The sequence below is a fragment of the Oryctolagus cuniculus genome, chromosome 4, assembly GCF_964237555.1.
Source record: "Oryctolagus cuniculus chromosome 4, mOryCun1.1, whole genome shotgun sequence".
Lineage (NCBI taxonomy): Eukaryota > Metazoa > Chordata > Mammalia > Lagomorpha > Leporidae > Oryctolagus > Oryctolagus cuniculus.
Window position 1 is genome coordinate 114,736,770 of NC_091435.1, and position 24,160 is coordinate 114,760,929.

The 24,160-nt window shown below is 34.6% G+C and overlaps 1 protein-coding gene and 1 long non-coding RNA gene across 2 annotated transcripts in view; one reads left to right on the forward strand and one right to left on the reverse strand.

Annotated features, from left to right (window-relative positions):
* The window catches only part of LOC127482890 (uncharacterized), a 129,742-nt gene that overhangs the window by 100,722 nt on the left and 4,860 nt on the right, over positions 1 to 24,160 (reverse strand). The window contains exon 2 of the long non-coding RNA XR_007908785.2: positions 7,870 to 8,143. This is a non-coding gene — a long non-coding RNA (uncharacterized lncRNA). The remainder of the gene's footprint in view (positions 1 to 7,869; positions 8,144 to 24,160) is intronic.
* Positions 8,526 to 24,160, forward strand: part of BCHE (butyrylcholinesterase) — an 87,329-nt gene continuing 71,694 nt past the window's right edge. The window contains exons 1-2 of the mRNA XM_002716368.5: positions 8,526 to 8,830; positions 15,322 to 16,843. Coding sequence (XP_002716414.1) covers positions 15,330 to 16,843 — 1,514 coding nt within the window. The 5' untranslated portion in view covers positions 8,526 to 8,830; positions 15,322 to 15,329. The remainder of the gene's footprint in view (positions 8,831 to 15,321; positions 16,844 to 24,160) is intronic.

The window sequence follows — 24,160 nt, forward strand, 5'->3', positions numbered from 1 at the left end:
AGATAGACAAATATTTGAAATTATTGCAAAGCAGATAAAGAAACAAGATATAGAAGGTAAATATTGGTTAGAGGCCAAAAGTCTCTGAAGAAAGAGGCAGATTGTAGAGATCTTCAAGGTGAGAACCTACCATGCAAAGTATTCTTTACTCGTAGTTTGGAAGCCATTGCGTAACTCCAAATGGTGCTCTTATGGTGATCAAGCTTATTTTAGGAGAAACTTATTTTTACTTACACATTTTTTGTGTAAATAAGGAAATTTTTCAAATTATAGTGATGGAGAAAGAATGCCAAGGGCCCCATTGTCCTACCTCACTAACAGCACAACCGCTTTATTCAATATAAATAAAACTGACCTGTTCCCCCTTCCTTAAGCCCTGCTCTGCATATTTGTGCAGCCTGTGTCTCTCCAAAACATGCCCTTCACACACACATGCACTCACACACTTGCACACACACACACACACACATAGAAGGGAGAGGAAAAAAAAAAAAAACAGAAACACATGACTACTTCAGAATCATTGAAAAACCTTCACATCTAACAGATTTAAGGATTCTCAGGAGAGCGTTACACCTCACCACAAATATCTTTCTAGAAGTCTTTATTTTGGGTCTGTCTCTTCAGCACTCGTGGTCTGTATGGTGTATCCTAAAAGCACTGTCTTTTCTTTAATTTGTATTTGATTTTCACTTTTTTGCCTTGCCGCATCTTAGAATGTTTGAGCTCCAGATTCTTCCTTCTTTTCATTGTCCTCAAGTTATTTTTCCTGTGAAGGTTATATCATCTCTGTAATGTGTAATGTGCGTTGAGCAAATTTGTCTCTTCCTGATTCTTTAAATCATTAAAGAAAAAGCTGCCTCATAATTTTGGGTAAAAAATCTCCTGCTAGATATTTTTATTTATTTAATAGGGAGAGAAGAAGGAAGGGGAGAAAGAGAGAGAGAGAGACTATGAGCTCCCATCCACTGATTCAAAGGAGTTGGGATGGGCTAAAGCATTCACATGGGGTCTGCCATGTGAATGTCAGAAACTCAATTAATTGAGCCATTCCTTCTGCTTCGAAGATCTGAATTGGTAGGAAACTAGAGTTGAGAACCTGTGGCAGGCTACCCAAAACACTCACACTTGTGAGGTCATTTTGAGCATGAATTGCTGAATGAAATGTTTTACTATCCTTCACTGAAATGCAACTTTCTATTCATATGCATAATAATTTCAGGAACAGTGCATTTGCATTACAAAAATTTGAAAACAGAAATATTTTGAAGACATTTGATATGCTCACTTAATGCATAGGCTTCCAATTGTGTATGTGTTGGGGGGTGTGGGTGTATGTATGTACCACAAGGAGATCATATTTATCCTAACATTCTGCAACTTGCTACTTTTACTCTAGAATTTTCACCTCAGGACAGGCATGTAATGTAGTGATTATGATGCATTTGGGATGTCCGTATTGCATATCACAGAACCTTGGTTTGGGGGTCGTGATTTGAGTACCATTTCCACTTCCAATTCTGGCTTCTTGCAAATGTGCACCTTGAGAGGTAGCAGGTGATGGCTTAAGTACTGAAGTCCCTGCCCCTTCATGGGATGTTGTGACTAAGTTCTGAGCTCCTGATTTCAGTCTGGCCCAGCTATGGATTTTGCAGGCAGCAGGGAGTAAACCAGTGGGTGGAGGATCTACATCTAATTGCCTGTCCCTGACTCTCATGATGTCTGTCTTTCAAATAAATAAAAACAAATACATAAAAATACAGGGAAAAAAGGAATGCTCACAACACCATAACTGACTCTTGGTTTGAGTTTTGAAAATTTGAATGTAAACTGCATGGTTTAGCAGCAACATTAAATATCCAGGTCCATATCAAGCACACACCACATCCAATACCTTTAATATTGATTGTCAATTCTTGCTTGAATCAATATTTCATCAAAGTCTGCAAAATATTTGTTTCCTGCATCATGTTCCTTTACATTTATGTGTTGTCATCTTGATGTTAAATATTTCCTTCAGTAACAGAGCTGTTTAATTTTATATGATTACCATACTACTGGTTAAATTGATTCACTGTATTTACAAGTGGATAGCAGGTAGATTTCCACAGATATTAATGGAGGGTTTAGGGATAGAACATGATAGTACAAATAACACTGAAATATTCAGACAAATAATTTCCAAGTGCATATAAAGATCTAAAACAATACCACATGAAGATACATATGTATGGAGATAAATAAAAATATAGACATAGATATATAAAAATAGTTATCCCTCCATATCTGCAGGTTCTGCATCTGCTGATTTGACCAACCACAGATCAAAAAATAAAATAACTGCATCTGTACTGCATGGGTACAGACATTTTTCCCTGTTGGCATAATACAATGCAGTATGAAGGCTATCTACGTAACATTCACATTGCATTATGTATTATAAGTAATCTAAACATGGCCTAAAATGTGCGGGAGAATGTTCATATGTCAACTTACTTATTTAAGAGATTTTTATAATATCTGCAGGTTTTGGTATTCTTAAGGGTCCTGAAACCAAACCAATCTCTTGTGGAAAATAGCAATAATTGTGTGTATATGAGTGTGTGTGTATGTGTGTGTATAAAGATGATAAAGAAAAAGGGTCCAAATATTAACACGTCATAAATCAAGGTAAGACTTTTTGTTCTTGCCATTAACTTGAAAGGTTTATATAAACTTGAAATTACATCATAAAACAATTTATATTTTAGAGAATTAACACAATGGTTCATCACAATGATATACAAATGAATTAAACACAAGTATAGTCATAATTTTAAATGAAATGGAAAAAAATGAAAAAAAAATACAAGATAATACTGTATTTTGAGAGGAAAGGATGTTCTTATTTTCCTAGATTGTTGGTGAGAATGTAAATTGTTAATATGTTGTAGACATAGTTGGGGATACATTTTTTATTTAAAGATTAATTTATTTGAAAGACAGAGTTACAGAGAGGCAGAGGAAGATAGAGAGGATTTCCATCTGCTGGTTCATTCCTCAAATGGCCACCATGGCCGGAGCTGCTCTTATCTGAAGCCAGGAGCCAGGAGCTTCTTCCAGGTCTTTCACACCAGTGCAGGGGCCCAAGGACTTGGACCATATTCTACTGCTTTCCCAAGCCATAGCCGAGAGCTGGATCAGAGATGGAGCAGCTGGGACCTGGACAGGCACCCATATAGTATTCTGGCACCGCAGGCGGTGGCTTTACATTTTAGGCCACAGTGCTGGCCCCAGGTGATACACTTCTAATCAAAAATCTCTATATACCTCTGGACAACTCTTTTTTTTATGTAATTTCCTAATGAAAAGTAAGAAATATTCCAATTATAATGCCCACTTATATAGTTATTTACTGGAAAAATTGGCTTTCCAAAACAGGAGATTAGATAAATTATAATACATCCATATAAAAGATAAGTGTGCTTGCCCGGCGCTGCAGCACAGCGGGTTAACGCCCTGGCCTGAAGCACCAGCATCCCACGTGGGCGCCAGCTGGAGACCAGCTGCTCCACTTCCAATCCAGCTCTCTGCTGTGGCCTGGGAAAGCATAGAAAATAGTCCAAGTCCTTGGGCCCCTACACCCGTGTAGGTCTCTATGTGGGAGACACAGAAGAAGCTCCTGGCTCCTGGCTTCAGATCAGCACAGCTCCGGCCGTTGCAGCAAATTGGGGAGTGAATCAGCGGATGGAAGACCTCTCTCTCTCTCTCTCTCTGCCTCTCCCCTCTCTGTGTAACTTTGACTTTCAAATAAATAAATAAATCTTTAAAAAAAGATAAATGTGCTGTTAACAAAAATAACTTGAAGAAGTATATTTGATACCACTATTTGTATTTTTTTTTAAATTCTTATTTCACGGAATTGGAATTTTGGTATAGCGAGTTAGTCTGCCTCTTGCAATACTGACATCCCACTTGGGTACTGGTTCATGACCTAGCTACTCCACTTCTGATCCAGTTCCCTTCTAACAGTCTTGGAAAAGCAACAAAAGGCCCAAGTACTGGGCCACTGCTACCCACGTTGGAGACTGGGCTGAATCTCCTGGCTCCTGGCTTCCATCTGACCCAACCCTGCCTGTTGTAGCCATCTGGGGAGTGCACCATCAGAGGTAAGGTCTCTCTCCCTCCTTCTCTTTCTCTCCCTCTTTCCCTTTCAAATAGCACTCACTTTCAAATAAATAGATTTTTTAAAAATTCTTATTTCAGAATAGTTTTAATTCTACAAAACAAAAAATTGTGAAGTAGTACAAAGAATTCCTATATACCCTATAACCAATGTTCTCTATTTTAATTTCTTATGTTAGTATAATATATTTGTCAAAATTAATGAACCATACCCAACTTCACCTATGGAAAAACAAAAACTTAAAATGGGCTAAATGAAAGAAGCTTCAAGGATCCATATGCCTCATTTCTAAATTAGCTTAAAATGTAATTATACAGGAGTAAAAGAAAGAAAACAGATAAAACGTACACACAGTGGGACAACCATTTCCTCAGGAGCAAGGCTTCAGGAATTCGTCTCTTTGCTGTGGTGTCTAAACTTATCCCAATCAGGTTCATAGATGAGGCCAAATTAAAAATCTACCCCCAAGATCTGCTGTGGTCCAAGCCAAGGATTGTGGTCTTGGAATCTGGATTTTTAAAACAGCACTCCGACTGACATGTTAATGCACAATTTTTCCAAAAGCATAATTCATGGTCATTGAAGTACTTGGCAAGAGTATGTTTAAGTCACTTTAACAAATTAGATTATAATAAAAGAGCTTGCAGCTTTTCCCTCTCTTTTTTCTTGCGTTAAAAAAAAAAAAAAGTGATTTCTCTTTTAAAACTCTTTGTGATCCAGTTTCAGAGTTTGCTTCCATATTCTGATTTTTCTGACTCCACCACTTCTATGAAAATCTGGTTGGTATATTGTTCCGTAAGAACAATGACATGTTGTTGATTTCTACTTACATTTTATTTTATTTATTTTTATTTTTTAAAGATTTATTTATTTTACTTGAGAGTCAGAGGTACACAGAGAGAGGAGAGATTGAGAGACAAAGACGGGATGGGGGGTAGGGTCTTCCATCTGATGGTTCACTTCCCAATTGGTCACAACAGGCAGAACTGCACCAATCCGAAGCCAGGAGCCAGGAGCTTCTTCTGGGTCTCCCACGCTGGTGCAGGGGCCCAAGGACTTGGGCCATCTTCTGCTGCTATCCCAGGCCATAGCAGAGCGCTGGATCAGAAGAAAAGCAGCAGGGACTAGAACCAGCGCCCATAGCACTGACCCCTCTATTTACATTTTAGGAGCTAGTGTTCTAGGTTGATGCCCATAAATCTCTTTCCACAACTCCTTCACTTGAACTACATATATATCTACATATACAAACCAGCAGCTCCCATTACTTCCTGTCCCTTAACTTCAGAAGACCTATGTGCTGTTCCTTATTGATGACACTGCCTGAGTCACTTTCCTCATAGCTGCCCCCAGATCCTCACAGAATTTTATAACTGGCACATCTGGGCCTGCTTCCAATGTCTGCTGAGAAATACACCTTCAAACACGTAACATGTAATTGAGGATGATTGTCTAGTCCTTTGCTTCAGGGATTGTTTAGATTCATTCTGATTAACATGTGTACCATTTATGCCAGAACTGTTGGAAACATTTCTATTCAATAGCCTGTAAAGGATTTCAGAAGGTTGAAAATCAACTTCGCACATACCAAGGAAAAGAAATTAATCAAACAAACAAAATATGCATATCCATAGTAAAATATGCATTGTAGTTGGTGTTAACATGAATATTGGAAAATATTAAAAGTATTATGATGGAAGGAAAATTACTTAGCCCCTTTGTAACTAAATTTCTTCAACTGTGAAACTGGAGTAAGATAGCACTTACATTAAAGTGATAATTACTTTTAAGTGAATTATTGTATTTACAGAGCTTCAAAAAGTGTTTTCAAATAATTTTTATAGCTTAATATTATTACCATTATAAAAGCAACAAAAAGTGCAATAAGTTTACACCATACCTATATAATAGTTTGTCAGTCATTAAAATAATAATGGAAAATTAGTATCATTAAAGAAAAACAAGAAAGGCTATTAAAAGCCATTTAATTGCTAATAAACTGTGTAAGTATAGGTACATAGATTTTTTAAAACAATAAACAGAACACAGAATGATCTTTTCCATATTGATGATATGTAAAATATTGAAATAATCTTCCTTATCACTCCTAGTTTTTCAGAGAATATATTGTTCTTGTATAAAACGAATGTATTAATAAAAGAAAATATCAAGACACTTGTGTGGCATCGATAAGCCTAAGGAAGATTAACTCTAAATAAGATTAATGCAGTGCATTGACTCAACTATCCTTTAGTGCAGCTATTGAGAAAACAGCCAGCTGGGTGGGAACTGAGTTATAATGAAACCTTAAAAGCAAAAAGCCACCAACACTGGCTAACTGAAAGAGATCCCAGAGCCAAGACTGTAATGGCTGCCCTGCCCAAACTTGAGCATATATGGTTGCAAAATCCGTGCAGTGTTAATGTGGTGTCAAGTGCCTTGTGATTCATCAGTGTCGCTTATAAGGCCTACTCAACGTTGAGCAGCAGGATCATTAACCATCAAGGCTGTGAGGCAATGAAGTAGCGCTTGCCTACTGACCCCAAACCAAGCTCACTGTAGGTGACCTACATCCTCTCGCTGGATGTGTGTGAGAAAATGATGACACCTCAGAAGCAAAGCAGCTGCTGTTTGTTGAGCCACAAAGGAAGAGACTCTGAAGAAAGACAGGAAGAAGAAATGCTTTAAGGGCACACAGAAATAAAGCAATAAACTATGTGGCATAGCTGAGGAAGCGTGAGTGAAAAGGAATTAAAGGGACAGTAGCTGAAGGTGGTTTACTGAAATCAAACACTGAGCAGAAGTAGAATTGCCAGGTTGTGTATTGGTTGATGTTGCTAGTGAGCCAGTTTAAACAGGAGTTAAAAATAAAACTATGCTTGTGAATTTATTATTTGGTTATGCTTCATTTTTAAAGATGAAAACAAAACATGGGCATATTTGGAATCGTTTACATAGTAGTAAAGGGGTATTAGGAGCATGAAGGGAGCTCTACTGAGTTCATTAACATCAAAACACATCACTCAACAGTTGCAAGGCTTTATAACGAGGTCCTCATGCAAGCACAGAAAGCAATGCAGTGGATGTGCCTTGGAGAGAATCATTTTGATGTCTGCATGCAAAAAAAACACCTATACTGAATCATGAATTTTCATGTGGGCCACCAGAATCACTACATTTTAAACCAAAGTGCCATCACTTTATAAACCACTGCATAATTGTCACCATAGGCCCTTTAAAACTCATTTTCCTAATTTGAGATAGAGTGATGCATTCTGTAATGTTTGTGTAACTAAGTTATATATAAAATATATTCTAAGTACACCATAAATCATTTTGATTCTGAATTATAATATCTCATCAATAATTCCTAGGTAGCAACTTTCACAGAAAAGATAATTTTAAAAAGACCGAAATTGTTAGTATCTTGAATCAGACAATGTATAATGACATCAGACAAATGTAGGTTAAAATTCTGACTCAATAGCTACTACTAGTAGGATATACAAGTTTCTGACTTTTATATAGTTTTCTCATTTGAAACTGTGGATAATAACATTTAATTCATATATTTATTGTACCAATAACAAACTTTTCCATGTAAAGTGTCAAGGTAGAACCCCACAAATGTCAGTTTTCACAGGCTTGTTTTAAATTTGAATATGGCTAAAAACAAAAAAGCAGAATTACCTACAAATACATACCTTCTGATTACTCCATAGTGAGCCCATTAGTGATTTAAATGAAAAGTTATGGCGTATAAGATATTAAAAATGTAACTCCACTGAAAATTCAAACATTAAAAAGTTTGTTCATGTTTTTTTCTTAATTTTTCTAAGAAGACATAAATATATCCTCTAGAGCACATTGACTGCTGGCTCACAAGTGCTTCAGAGTTCCATGGAAATCATACAATGCGTTTTTATTCTCTTGAGCAGAAAGTTAAGGCTTTTCTCACATGTTCTCCTGCAGGGTCCCCTAAATAAGAAATACCAACACAAATTTGTATAAGTTAAAGCAAGTGTAGGGGTGTAGGAGTTGGAAGGTGATACAAGTCAGTGACATACATTTAGTAAATACACCACTCTTGATTTGCATACTTTATACTACATTGTATTTATCTTATTTCATATTTTCTTCCCTATTAATCTTTACAACTGCACAGCTGACACACATTGCAACTGCAAAGGACTTCAATGACAGCATTTTTTTTTTTTTTTGGAAAAAAAAATGGACATCTTCAAATTTTCAGTACGGGGGAAAAAGATACATTCTACTAAAATTTTAAAAAGTTCTGATAATGTTAAAAAATGCATCTTCTCCTTACGTTTAAAAAAAAAAAAAGAAAAATCCCGTACACTTTTTTTTTTTTTTCTCTTAACTCTTAGAAGGGTATCAGCAATTGTAAAACATGAATCTGGCAATATTTTTGTAAATGAATCATTCATACCATTAGTCTCTGAACAGATGTCAGAAAGTAAAGATTGGCTGCCTCTCGATCAAGTTGCTGCTGCCAACTCTCGCGAGCTTTGTCAGTAACAGTTGATTGTAATGTCAGTGCAGTCCAATTTACAGGCTGGAGCAGCAGCTGCATCCTGCATTTCCCTGAAGTGTTTACATGATTTCCAGTCCTTAGAAACTTTATCACCTTTGCTGCAGAGTCGGGTAAGTTGCTCTGATTTTACACCTTCCTAGAGGGATGCAAGTTACTGAGAAACTCATTCCGTGCGAGAAGTGCGATCTCTTCACGTGTTTGCTCTGTCTCTTTAGTGCTCTGTGGAGAGCAGTTTAGTAAAGCTTGTAAATGGGACAGATGAAGCGGGCAGGCACATGCATCGAATCTATTATTCAGGGAACACAGACACAGTCCATTTAACTGCTGAAGAAATAATGAATTTGGTCAACACTGTATAAAGGACTTGTGGAATCGCTGTCATGGATGTTTCTAGTGGGCTCCCTAAGGAATTATATTTTATGCAGTTTTACCTTAAATGCATTCTGTATTCAATCTGTTCTTAAAAGACCAACAAAAATAGTCTTTGCCTTATTTTCCTCCTTTTTAAAAAATGGCATTAAATTAATAGTTCTCATATTGTCTTGTTTAACAGAGTAGTTTTCTGAATCAACATTTTGGCATCAGAAACTTTAACACTGTCAATTGACAAATCAAAGATCTAAGTATCATTTATGTAAAGAGAAGACTAATTTTTTAATTTGATTCACAAACACACCCCCTTTGCTGTCTGTTCTCTTTTTATATGTGTATTTAAATTGTAACAAAATATCTGACAGTTGCTATTATTTTTATCTTTAAAGAAATTTAAGCAAATTAAAACTTTCTATTTGTGCTATAATCTCATAAACTATTCCTATAATTTATTCCTAACATTTTGATGTCTTCAGTTCCAGTATATCCAGGGGATTAAGCATTCAAAGTATAAAATGTATAAGTGATTAAAACTAAATTGAATTATAAAAGTAATTTCATTGTTTATGATTTCTATTAGTTGCGTGTATATTTTATTTTATTCTATGTCATATATTTATATGAATGTCTCATGATAAACTCAATTACACTATCCCTAGTCTGTGTAATGTCTTAATATAGAGCATCTCATAATTATGATAAATGCAATTATTATTTACTTTAAAAACTACTTTTATGGGTATAATTATGAGATTTTAAAACATAGTTTTATAACTGAAAAATATCTTTAGACTTCTCAATGTTATACAATAATATGAATTTTCTGGTAGGATTTTCAAAGTTTGGTTTGGTTATTGCTGTTTGAAATGTCCTCCTCCTATTATTAAAAAAAAAAAACTTGAAATCTACTCTATTTTTCATTTATACAAAATTTAAGCTAATAATATCTTAAAAATCATGTCATGAAAATTTTGTTTGTTTTGATTGGTTTCTTGATATCAATTAGTAACACATATTTAAATTATGTTGAGTCTTTGTTTTGATGGTTTCATGACAAAGTCTGCTTCCTAGTAAAAACAATGGATTGTCTCAGATGTTAGAAATTTTATTTGAGTACATACAACCTAAGAGCGGATCCACTTTCAAAGACACAATAAATGTTGTAATTAAATATTCATATTATCCATACAATGAAATGTTTGTGAGTGGTCTTTCTGATTGAGGACAAGAAGTTCCTAGTACTTCTACGTAATACAGTGTCTTTTATCAAAGATAGTGGTATACTCTATTTATAAACAGACTTCCTCAATTTTCCACTTCACTTAGTCTGCAACAAAACAAGCCTGTTAGGTTTGATATAAAGACTTAGTTGTTTTAATTTGACCAAATACTTTTTAGTGGTGCTTGTTCTAAATTATATTAATATATCTAGGTGGATATTTTCCCACCAATTAAACAAGTTTTATTTTCAAACAGAAATACATATTTGTCCATACATAACTTTTTAAAAGAAAAATTACTCTAAACTTTGGAAAATTACTGTGAATATCTGATCATTCTTTAATAAGTTTCTGGTTGGGCCATAACTTTGGAAAGTTGATGACTATCCAATTACGACAAATAGATGATAAACACAGAGCTCTTTTTATCAATCATTTTATCATATCCGTATGTTATGGAGCAGCATTCTGAATTCTTCTACTAGTAGGATATACAATTCTTCTTGAATTTGGCATGAGAATTCTGCAACTTCTTTCAAACTTGAATTCAAAACATAAAACAGAGAACTTTAAATTTTCTTTCTTATTTTGAAAGTCATATTTTAAATGTTCAGAGGTTTTCAAAAATCACCAGTACTTTTGAAAGTGAATTTTTTATTATATTAGATTATCAGGTTTATAGCAAATGCATGATAATTACCACAACACAATATTCAACAATTCTCATGTTAATATAATATTAATACAATAAGAACAGTTTCCATGTAGTTCAAAGATATATTTCTAAGAATATAATGATATTATTTATCCTCCCTCCTTCCTTCCCTTTTCCTTTCTCCTTCCTTCCTTGTTAACTTTTGAGATAACATCTTTTTAAATTGCATTATCATCAAAGGCTTCCACTACATAAGTTCAGCAAGTAAAAAATAAACATTTTCATATGTGAACATATTTGATAAACTTGTAATACTATAGCACTTATTTTTTATCAAGTATTTCTACTTTTTTTTTTGTCAGTTCCACACAAATTCTCACCTTTCAACTATTAAACACTATTTCAGGGACAAGCAATTGTTGTAATGGTTAAGATGAAGTTTGCTTTTTAGGACACCCACAATCCACCTCAGAGTCCCTGAGTTTGAATCCTGGGTGTGTTCCCAGTTCATCTTCCTGCTGATGCACATCCTGGGAGGCAATAGATGAAGGAAGGCTCAAATATCTGGGTCCCTGCCACCTGTATAAGAGATCCAGATTGAGTCCTGGCTCCTGGTTTCAGCCTGGTCAAACTACAGCTATTGCAAGCATTTGGGAAGTGAACCAGTGGATGGAAGATCTCTCTCTCCCTCTCTAATACACACAGACACACACACAACACAAAATATACGTATATTAGAAATATCTAATATATGTATATATATGCTGTTCAAATACATAAAATAAAAATTAGAAGTATGTAAATAATTTCTATATAATTAATTTATTTTATTTCAATAAGTTGATTGATCTAAATTCAGGTACTCAGTTGTACTTGGTGTAAAAGTGTGCCCATACTTTGTAATACATATTCTAAGTGCTCTCAAAGTTTAATCATTTATTCAATGTGAAATACTCAGTTGCTGACAACTTATAAAAGGGAAAACAGTAAAGTTCTATTGAATATTTTAATACTTATTGAATATTTAGAGATATAGGTTATTAAGAACTTTTTAGTGTCCTTTAATTTCTTTCTTTTAATTGTTTAAAAATATATAGTAAACAAATATTAAAAAATTAAACCTGGGCTGATGTAGTATAGTGGGTAAGCTCCCATGTGTAATACCAGTATCCTATATTAGAGTATGGTTCAATGCTGGCCACTCCACTTCCTGCTAATGTGCCTGGGATGGCAACAACAAAACATGGCCGCGTCCTTGTTTTCCTGGCACTCACATGGCAGACCTGTGTGGAGTTCCAGCTTGCTGACTTTGGTTACTGTTCCCATCTGGGGACTGAATCAGAAGCTGGAAGATCTCTCTGTAATCCCCACTCCCTGTCTCTCTGCCTGTCGAGTGAATAAATAAAGCTTTAAAAAATAATACAAAATAATTGAAACCTATTTTCAATGGAAGAAATAAGAGCAGCATGCTGGAATATAGAAGATCAAATCATGAAAAAGTGATGCTTATTAAATAACAGACTGTGGCTAAATGTAAAAATATTAGCCTATGCCAAGATGTGAACATATTCATAATTTTATATTAAAGTACAGATTTAGTGATTTGGTATATACGCTCTCCAACAAGTAGGATTTGATTTCCAATTATATTGTCATTTTGCAATAAATGCAAAACAACAATTGTTTTGAAAATTACTAGTTACATTATTTACATGTAACTACTCACAGATATTGTTGAAAAAGCAAGGATTCTGATTCATAAAATAGCTCTATATAAAATCAGGATCTTGTGAGCACAAAATATAAATGAAACAATTGAAGATAAGAAATATTTATGTAAGTCAAGCTAAGTGAATGGGAATAATATCCCAACCCTTTAGCTGTAATAGCAGTTATTTTAAAACATGAACAGTGAAAATTATCACATTTATTAGTTATACACAAAGCAAATATATTTTGGTAATAAGTATACTTGCTTTGAAATAAAATTAACAAGTTATTTAAAGAACAAAAGTTTGAAAATGAGACCAAAACTCATTAGGACCAGGTGTTTCATTTTTAAAGACCAAATAGCTTTTAAATAAAACCAAGGAAACAAAACAAAAACAACAGATGTACTTTGTGTTAGAAGAACATTGACTGAGCCAAGCTAGAGGAATGAGTAAAACCAGGGATGTTGCAATTTTGAAATGCACTCTAGAGTAAACTGGTTTTGTAGTTCATGTTTCCAATGAAAATTTTCAAAACAGAAAAAAATCATAAGGCAAAATAAGGTAATAACAGTGCCTCGCACTCCTATCAGAAATATAAAATTTCAGTAGCTAATAAAAAGTTACAAAAAGCTTTACATTACAGTATATCAGTTTGTTATTATTTATATTACAACGGATTACATTTATTGTGACTACAATGATACATAAATACCATAACTATATAAAATGTTAAAATTTTATACATTTTAATAATATATTTTATGGATCTTAGGACACAATCCATTTTATCAAACTGTAAATTTTTTAAAATTATAGTTTTCTGGCTTGGTTAAAAATTATAGCATTTTATTTAAAACACATGAATATAGATATGCATATTGATAGGATTAGATATAGATATAAGTATGGATATATTCATTATTGATCTTTGAATAAAATACTTTACAACATGCATTGATTTATTAAGCTAGTTTTGGGGATTAAAAAATGCTTATTCATCGGTAGCTCTCCCATTTTCATTGGTAAATTAAGTTGATTTAAATGGGTCTAGGCTGTGGGTTATAGGAGAATGCCTTATTGTCTGGCCTTCTAAGACAGTATAACAAATGAACAACAAATGAACAAAACAAAAGGCACAAATTTCCAGTGCTCATAGGATTAAGCTTCTTGTTCATGTAGGTTGCATTTACAATTATAGCATCATAAAATATAATAAAGGAAATGTCTTGGACATTCATGAGCCTTTTTATTATTGTCTGGCAAGAGTCTGTTTGTAATTGACTATTTAAATCAGTTTCTTTCAGCTATATAAATATATTAGCTCTTTAAACAATACTTGTGCTACATTTTTCTTTCCCTCTTTGTGGAGCTTCAAAATCTGAAAAGTTTCTATTACTTAAAATACACTAAGATTTGCACTACGAATTTTTGATAAAATTTTATCTCCCCAAATAATCTCTTTATGGCATCAAATAAATATTACTGAATAAAACGCCAAAAACTAATCTTTTTGTAGGTCACAAAGATTACTTTGGATCTCTTATTGTCCTGGAATTTTTTCTGCTTTAATCCTCTGACTTCAGTTATTTGATTCACCATCAAAATACAACTGTGACTATACTATCATGTTTCATTTCATTTGTTTTATATATTGTAATCAGTTAACAAATTAATTTATGTGCCACATGCAATCACTGAGTGTACCATACCTTTCAAATCAGTATCTTCTCCCACATATTGTAATACCAGCCACAACTTGTCTATCTTCTACATATTGTAATACCAGCCATCAGCTCTCACCATTGGAATTGTAAGGTAGACAGAGAGGCCTATCATGATTTAAAAACTTCAAATCACCTGATACATATTCCAGCCCTAATTTTTCTGTTTTTCAGTGATAGCAAGCTTCCTGGTTTTCACAATTCGTAGGACAATTTCATTACTATAGTTCTGTCATTGTACAGTCTAAGTTGTCCGATTTTTCTTCTGACCATAGGCTGGATTGTACAGGGGGAGAAATCGCTGGCAAAAAGGTATCACAGAAGGGACTGTGAAATAGGAAAGGACCATCGTAGCTTACAATTCCTTAAAACTTGTTAAATTATTTCACAATTCTGATAAGAATCAGCCATCATGAATTTCAGAAAACACACTAGTTTGCATTTCCCCCTCTGCACAGGTAGAAATTTTACCTGATGTAAGCAGAAAACTACTTAATGCCAGGTTTGCTGTGACTGTGTATGGTTTCCAGCCCAGGGTATCAAAACTTACAAAAATCCCTGATCATGTGTGTTGTGAAAAATTGTACACGGTTTTGAAAATTTTCTCGGCATCAAAATAGTTACCTTTAATTATATTTTCCCTGAACTTTTAAAATTCCCTTTGCATTATATATGCTAGGGACAAATTTATTCTTTAAAATACTAAATCTCCTTTACAGATTAATGATAATGACTAATCTTCAAATCAAATAAATTCTACTTCCTAATGCACTTACTTCTCTTCCAAACTGAAAACTATTTGAATAGTTTTCGTATTTTATAGGATTCATAAAAGCTACTATATTTCAGGGGATTCGCATCAACACAGTGTAATTCTATATGCATAATACTGATAAAACTTCCTACTGATCTCTCTTTCAGAAGTCAATATGCAGGACAAGGACACAATCATATCTATCCGATTTCTTTTCTGGTTTCTTTTACTCTGCATGGTTATCAGGAAGTCACACACCGAAGATGTGATAATTACAACCAAGAATGGAAGAATCAGAGGGATAAACTTGCCCGTTCTCGGAGGCACTGTAACAGCCTTTCTTGGCATTCCCTATGCACAGCCACCTCTAGGTAGACTTCGATTCAAAAAGCCACAATCTCTAACCAAATGGTCTGACATTTGGAATGCCACAAAATATGCAAATTCCTGCTATCAGAACATAGATCAAAGTTTCCCAGGCTTCCATGGATCAGAAATGTGGAACCCAAACACTGACCTCAGTGAAGATTGTTTATATCTGAATGTGTGGATTCCGACACCTAAACCAAAAAATGCCACTGTAATGATATGGATCTATGGTGGTGGTTTTCAGACTGGAACCTCTTCTTTGCAAGTTTATGATGGCAAGTTTCTGACTCGGGTTGAAAGAGTGATTGTGGTTTCAATGAACTATAGGGTGGGTGCTTTAGGATTCCTAGCTTTGCCGGGAAATCCCGAAGCCCCAGGGAATATGGGCTTATTTGATCAACAGTTGGCCCTTCAGTGGGTTCAAAAAAACATAGCAGCCTTTGGTGGAAATCCTAAAAGTGTAACTCTCTTTGGGGAAAGTGCAGGAGCAGCTTCTGTGAGCCTCCATTTGCTTTCTCCTAGAAGTCACCCGTTGTTCACCAGAGCCATTCTGCAGAGTGGATCATCTAATGCCCCTTGGGCAGTCATGTCTCTTCATGAAGCTAGGAATAGAACGTTGACATTAGCTAAGTTTGTTGGATGCTCTACAGAGAATGAGACTGAAATCATAAAATGCCTTCGAAACAAAGATGCCCAGGAGATTCTTCTGAATGAAGTATTTGTTGTTCCCTTTGATAGTCTCCTCTCAGTGAACTTTGGTCCAACAGTGGACGGTGACTTTCTCACTGACATGCCAGACACACTCCTTCAGCTTGGACAACTAAAAAAAACCCAGATCTTGGTGGGTGTGAATAAAGATGAAGGGACAGCCTTTCTTGTCTATGGTGCTCCTGGTTTCAGTAAAGATAACAATAGTATCATAACTAGAAAAGAATTTCAAGATGGTTTAAAAATATTTTTTCCTAGAGTGAGTGAATTTGGAAAGGAGTCAATCCTGTTCCACTATGCAGACTGGTTAGATGATGAGAGGCCTGAGAATTACCGCGAAGCATTGGATGATGTGGTTGGGGATTACAACATTATATGCCCTGCTTTAGAGTTTGCCAAGAAGTGCTCGGAAATGGGAAACAATGCCTATTTTTACTATTTTGAACACCGATCCTCCAAACTTCCTTGGCCAGAATGGATGGGAGTGATGCATGGCTATGAAATTGAATTTGTCTTTGGCTTACCACTTGAAAGAAGAGTTAATTATACAAAAGCTGAAGAAATTTTGAGTAGATCCATTATGAAACGCTGGGCAAATTTTGCAAAGTATGGGTAAGTGTGATTTTCATTCATTCTTTTTCTCTGGTTTTTTTTTGTTTTGTTTTGTTTTGTTTTGCGTGTCTTTGCTTGGTCTTTGATGCAGACTTCATTAACAACTCGCAGAAGTTTTAATTATTTATTCTCTGTGTACTTAAATTAGTTTCTCTTTATTATACAGTGAATTTTGCTCCATGTCAGAGTGCTTAAAAGTATTCATCATAGAAATTTTAAGGAAAATATTTTCTGATTTCATCACCAAAAATATCGTGAAATCCTTTAACTATGTTGGCAAAACTTTGTATGGAGATAGATATTTATTTCAAGTACTGAAATTACTTGTTGCTCTGATTTTAAACTTGAAACTTTATAATGCTCACAGATTTAGGAAAGTGGGGGAATATATCTTGTATGCTCAAGTTGGTATAGTGGTATCAGATACATGAAGAATTACAACTCTGTTCAACAAAATCAAAGGGCAAAATCGTGGTAGGGTTGCCCTCAGATTACACAGAACACATAGAATTGGCTATTTCATCATTGTTTTTCTCTATTGAGTTCAGAGCTGTCAGATAATCTATGGTTGACAGGTGCTATGGAAGGTCTTCATGTTTAGCCAAACTGTTCTCCATTTGAGGAATCTGATGACTGTAAGTGGATAGAGTCTTCACCGAAAAGCACATTTTCCCTGATATGCTACGCATATTATGATAGTATTTCCTTAAGACAGAATAAAATACAGACAATCCCAGTTTATGATAATTTGGCTTTCAATTTTTCATGTTTGTAATACCATTCAGTAGAAATATATTTGGAATCTTGCATTTTTGTTTTCTTCTGGGTGGCAACATGTGATAATAAATTCCTTGGTGAAACTAGACAGTAGCAGCAAACTGAAATTTTCAGTCAACCACATGCTTGCCTGTGTGAACAACTGTAACTCTCTCCTTTACTATGTTGCTAAACTATTATGTTTAAGAAGATAAATGTATCACATGCAATTTGGACTTATGATAATTCAAATTCACAATGAATTTATTGGGAAACAACTCCATTGTAAATCAAGAAACATCTGTAATCAGTCGGAGTACATTTTTAAGTCTACATATCCAAAGGTTATTCAAAATATTTTGTGGAAAAAATGAAATTAAAAATATTGGTTTGGTTTAAAATTTTTAGAAATCCATACATATTTTCATAATACGCAATGCTATAAAAAACATTTTGAAGGTCCACAGATATGCATAGACTTTTAAATTTTTCTTTTTCTAAAAAAGATTTATTTATTTGTTTGAGAAGTAGAGTAACAGACAGAGAGATTGAAAGGCAGAGAGAAAGGTCTTCCATCTGCTTGTTCACTCCCCAAATGTCCAGAATGCCCAGAGCTGAGCCGATCTGAAGCCCAGAGCCAGGAGCTTCTTCTGGGTCTCCCACATGAATTCAGGGCCCAAGCAGTTAGGCCATCCTCCACTGCCTTTCCAGGCCATAATTGGAGAGCTGGATAGGAAGAGGAGCAGCCAGGACATGAACTGGCATCCTTATGGGATGACATCACTGAAGATGAAGGCTTAGTCCACTATGCCACAGTGCCAGCCCCAGACTAGATCAAAAATTTCAGTGAGCTTTATGAGAGACTCTTATATATTTATTGCAAATAATATTCATGTTCCCCCTGTAGTTGTAACCTCAAAGGAATATTAGATGATGGAATTGTTTGTATCAATGAGAATAATAGCAATATAAAAGAAGAAATGACTATTTGGGAATCTCATTTTAAAAGGAGAATTTATATAAAAACAAATTGATATATTAATATAATCTGAATATATTATTTTATAATAAAATAATGCTGATAATGAAATTTTTTGTGGTTTTCTTTTTCACCCTCCATTCAAAATTCCTTATATTTCATGTTACTGTATGTATATTCCTACAATAGGAGTTGCATATTATAATTATATCAAAGTTGTTTTTCAGTTGTCCCTTGTGTATAATGCTAAAATTGTTCAGTTAGTATTTAAATGGACTCTACAATTTTGCTGCAATGTACATTATCCTACACCTGGTGCTTGGTAAGCTAGGTATTAGAGGAATGCCAAAGACTCCAAACTTTACTGCACCTTAGAGTTTTGTTTTTGCTGTGTGCCCAGTTTTGAACACCTATTGCTCTCTTTAATAAAACAAACTGTACTTTTTTTAAGACCTTATTTTACACAGCTCATCCAATAATGATTTAATTTCTAAAGTTGCAGTTATTTTAGACCTCTTTTTATTCTCACAGAAATCATTATTAGGAATTTGTCATAACCAATCTTCTATTGCAAACTGCTCCTCCAAAATTACACTATGTTAGCTTCTTGAAACAAAAACTGATTTTGTTGTGTATTCATTGTAGTACAAAGATAGGTATGTATCATACTTAGCAAATATTTTCTTGGCGTTTGAATGAAAGCTGATAAAAACTAGTATGAATAATCAATGCAATGTTACTCTTCCAAGATATATAGATTATTAGATTAGCAATGAAATTTTTTTGATTTTTGAACAGCTCCCTAAATTTCCGCTCGTAAAAAAGGGTCATCATATTTTTAAAGTTTTGTTAGAGTTACTTCTGTCTCATTCTGCTCTCTCCTGAAAGGTTACACCTATATTGAACCATTTGAATATGTATTTAATTCTTTCTTACAACTCCTGATACTATAAATAATTTAATAAGGAATATTTCTTTAAATTATCGATGACTGTAATTGATTTCATATTTTCTATGTTGAAATCATGGAGGAATTTATATTTTCTCACTTCACAATAGAACATACTGAATATCAGAGGTGATAAGAGTCTTATTTTATAACACATAAATAGCGGGAGGTCAAAAAGAGTCTATGACTATAATAATATGAATTATTTGATCTTTTAAAAATATTTAATTTATTTATTTGAGAGTTAGAGTTAAAGACAGCGAGATAGTGAGACAGAGAGAAAGGTCTTCCATCTGCTGGTTCACTCCCCAAATGGCCGCAATGTCCAGAGCCAGACCAATCTAAAGCCAGGAACCAGGAGCTTCTTCCAGGTCTCTCACATGAGTGCAGGGCCCAAGCACTTGAGCTATTTTCCACCACTTTCCTAGGCCATTAGCAAAGAGATGGATTGGAAGAGGAACAGCTGGGACACCGAAAGGGGCCCATATAGGATGCTGGCACTGCAGGTGGAGGCGTAGCCTACTATGCGGCACTCTGGCCCCAATTATTTAATCTTGTTAAAGTACTTCTGTTATTAGCATATTTCAATGCTAAATAAATGAGAGTTGGTCTTTTATTTACAATGACAAATAAATATAATAGAGCTTATCAACCTAAAGGGTCAAAGTAAACTTTATGAAATAGCATAGCCATAACAAAACACTATTTTAATAAGTAATTTTCTTTACTGTCTATGTATCTGTAGTTGACCAGAGAAAAAATAGTACATGATATGTCTTGAGAATTGCCTTAATGGAAAACACAGTTTTAATCCCTTGGTGTACATTATTTTCCCCAAAAATATATCCATAAATAAACATTGAAAGAGAGTGGTTAAATGAATTCCAATAGAAATGAAGTTGGTGTTAGGTTTTAAAACCATTCAATCTGTCTCACCACAGACATGATATTCCAATGCTGTGGTTCTTCCTTTCAGTTCTCTACCACAGTGAGCCCATGGGAACATGTAACAATGTCTGGACCCTGATTTGAGTGTCAAAACTGGGAATAATGGTGATAGCAGAGTGTGGGCCTGGGATGCATTAAACATTCTGTAATGCACAGGCAGTGCCTCGCATTCCTTCCAAAATGTCTTTAATGCAAAGTTGAAAAACTTTCCTCATTTCTACTTCCCCCAGAATCTCCAAATTGCAAGTTAAGAAAGTACAGAACAGGAGATGGAGTTCTAGTTATCTTTCAGGAGAATGGATTTTCAAGTTCACACTTCATATAATATCAATACTTTTATTTATTATATAGTAAATCTATGTGGTACTTATGAATTTCATGGGGATATAACACATACTAAGCAGACAGTTCAACAGGTTGGGACCAGTGGACACAGCCCAATACAGTAGCATCCCATCATGACAATAATAATTACATCATGTCAGAAGATTCTCTCATCTTGCCACTTTGCAGTCTTTTTTCTGCTCGACTCTCCAGTCAACCACGGATTTCATGCTGATCATCATAGATTGGCTTAACCTTTTCTAGATTTTCATATCATTGATGTCACATTCTATATTATCTTTCATCTGGCTTATTTTGCTCAGTATTATTCATTTGCAGTTTACCTGAACTGTCTAAATCAGTATTCCATTTGTAGCTTACTACTGGAGACCTTACAAATATTTTTCTTGGGAGATCAATCCACAATTTATCAGTTCACCCACAGACTATTTGCTATGTGGGAATACTAGGAATAAAGATTCTGAGAATATATTTATAGAACACTTTTGTTGATATGTTTTTTTTTTTTTTCTTGTGGACAAAAACCAGGAGAGGGGTTTCTAGAGTAAATATAAATGCATGCTTATCTTTTTAAGAAACTGTTTGACTCTTTTCCTTTATTGATGATGTTACACTCCCTAGAGCAAGGTACTGGAACCCCAGTGCTCCGCATCCTTAGCAGCACTTGGAATTAGATTTTTTGTTTGTTTGTTTGTTTGTTTGTTTTTTACTCTTGCACTGTCTGCTTTCTTTGTAGCAACTTTTCATTGTGGTTTCACTTTTCTGCTTTTCTCTGAAAGCTCTTGAGCTTAGTGGTCATTGTGTATGTTGTATTTCAAAGTGTTTGTTTAAATCTATTTCAGACTATGTTTTCCAAATAAAGTTCAGAATATTCTTCTTGGTTTCCACAAATTCTGATAGGACCTAAAAGCATTATCTTTTTGAAGAGAAGGATCATTTTAGCATTGTTGTTTTTCAACTAATATTTCAAGGTTTCATGTGAAGAGTTCTTGCATTTGTTTCATTAAATTTATTCCTAAGTTTTTCTGTATTTCAAAATTTATTTTCCACTGCATATTTCTGGAAATACATAAAAAATATACTGACTTTATGTTGACCTTAAGCTATGTAATTTTTCTAATTGTATTTAGTAATTATATTTTTGTGAATTGATTAAGAATTCTACTTTTGGGAAAATTGTTCTGTGAACTATAGAAGACAGCTGACTTCTTCCAATTCATCTTTACTTTTTTTTTATTGATTTTGTTATTCCATTCACTAGGATTTTAGGACAACTATAAATTAAATAGTATGTAATCTTGTTTCAAACCTTAGGAAAATGGTTATAATTTTACGATTGTCTATATTAATTGCAAAATGCCCTTCACCAAATTGAGAACATTCCCTTCTATTTCTATTTTATTTATTTATTTATTTTTGACAGGCAGAGTTAGACAGTAAGAGAGAGACAGAGAGAGAGAGGGAGAGATAGGTCTTCATTTCTGTTGGTTCACCCCAAAAATGGTCACTATGGCCAGCGCACTGTGGCCTGTGCACTGCGCCTATCCAAAGCCAGCAGCCAGGTGCTTCCTTCTGGTCCCCCATGCGGGTGCAGGACCCAAGCATTTGGGCCATCCTCCACTGCACTCCCTGGCCACAGCAGAGAGCTGGACTGGAAGAGGAGCAAACTGGGACAGAATCCGGCGCCCCAACTGGGGCTAGAACCCGGTGTGCCTGCGCCGTAGGCTGAGGATTAGCCAAGTAAGCCACGGCACCGGCCTCTATTTCTATTTTCTTGAGACTTCATTATACTTGGTTACTAAATTAAGACAAGTGCTTTTTTTTTAAGAGGATCATACTGTTTGGTGATTGTTGTTTATTTTCTCATTAATTCTGTTAATGTGGTGAAACATGCTGAATCCTTTTTTTGAGTATTGGAGCAATCTCATATTTAAGGGTTAAAGCCACTTTGCATTAACCCATCCTTCTACATTTCTGGATTGACTTGTTAATAGTAATGTAATTTATTGATGAATGTTCCTTTAATTCATTGGAAACATTGCTATATAATTTTCTTTCCTTGAATAACTTTCTAAGGTTTTAGTATCAGAATAATATTGTTTCTGTTTCAAATTACTGAATATGCCCACATTAGCATTATTGAATCCTTGAGTATTTAATATACTCTACTAGTGAAACCATTTGAATTTGGAATTTCTTTGTTAAAAAATAAAACCTATAGGCCAGCGCCGCGGCTCACTAGGCTAATCCTCTGCCTGCGGCCCCGGCACACGGGGTTCTAGTCCCGGTCGGGGCGCCGGATTCTGTCCCGGTTGCTCCTCTTCCAGTCCAGCTCTCTGCTATGGCCCGGGAAGGCAGTGGAGGATGGCCCAAGTGCTTGGGCCCTGCACCCCATGGGAGACCAGGAGAAGCACCTGGCTCCTGGCTTCAGATCAGCACGATGCGCCCGCCGCAGCGGCCATTGGGGGGGTGAACCAACGGCAAAGGAAGACCTTTCTCTCTATCTCTCTCTCTCACTGTCCACTCTGCCTGTCAAAAAATAAATAAATAAAAAATAAATAAAACCTATACCTCACCAGATATAGAGCTACCTAAATATTATATTTATTCTAGACTTAATTTCAGTGGTTATGTTTTTCAATGATATATTTTTCAATAAATTAATTATTAAATTTATTTGAATAAAATTATTCAATAGTATTATTTTATTTTTGATTTTTATGGTGTTTGTGATATCTAATTTTAATTCTTAGTATTGGCCATTTAATTATCTTCTTTTTGCACTAGGTTGATTTTGCTTGACTTTTTTTAATTTTATTAACCTTTTAAAAATCATTATGATTTGACTTTGCTAGTTTTCTCCATCTTTTTCCACTTTATTGCTTTGTATCATATCTTTTAAAAACTTTTATTCCTTCTGTGAATTAAGATTTATTTTACTGCTCTTTTTATAACTTATTAATCTTCTAAATAAATATCATTTCAGCCTTTTTCTTTTCTAATATAGACATCTAAATAACATGCCCTGCTTAACATTACTTTAACTTCTTTCTGTAAATTATTATTTTTCATTATATTAAGTTTAAAATAATTCTGACTTTTTAAATTTGTTGTTTGTTTATGGGTTATTAAGTAGTTTGTTATTTGATTTCTGATATTTGAAAGATTTTTGCAATTCCTTTTTTTTTGCTATCTGTTTATATCAATATTTCTTTTTCTTTTTAAATATTTATTTATTTGAAAGGTAGAGTTAGAGAGAGAGAGGCGGAGACAATGATAAAGATCTTCCATCCACTTGGCCGCTCTCCAAATGGCTAAAATGGCTAGGGCTGTGCCAGGC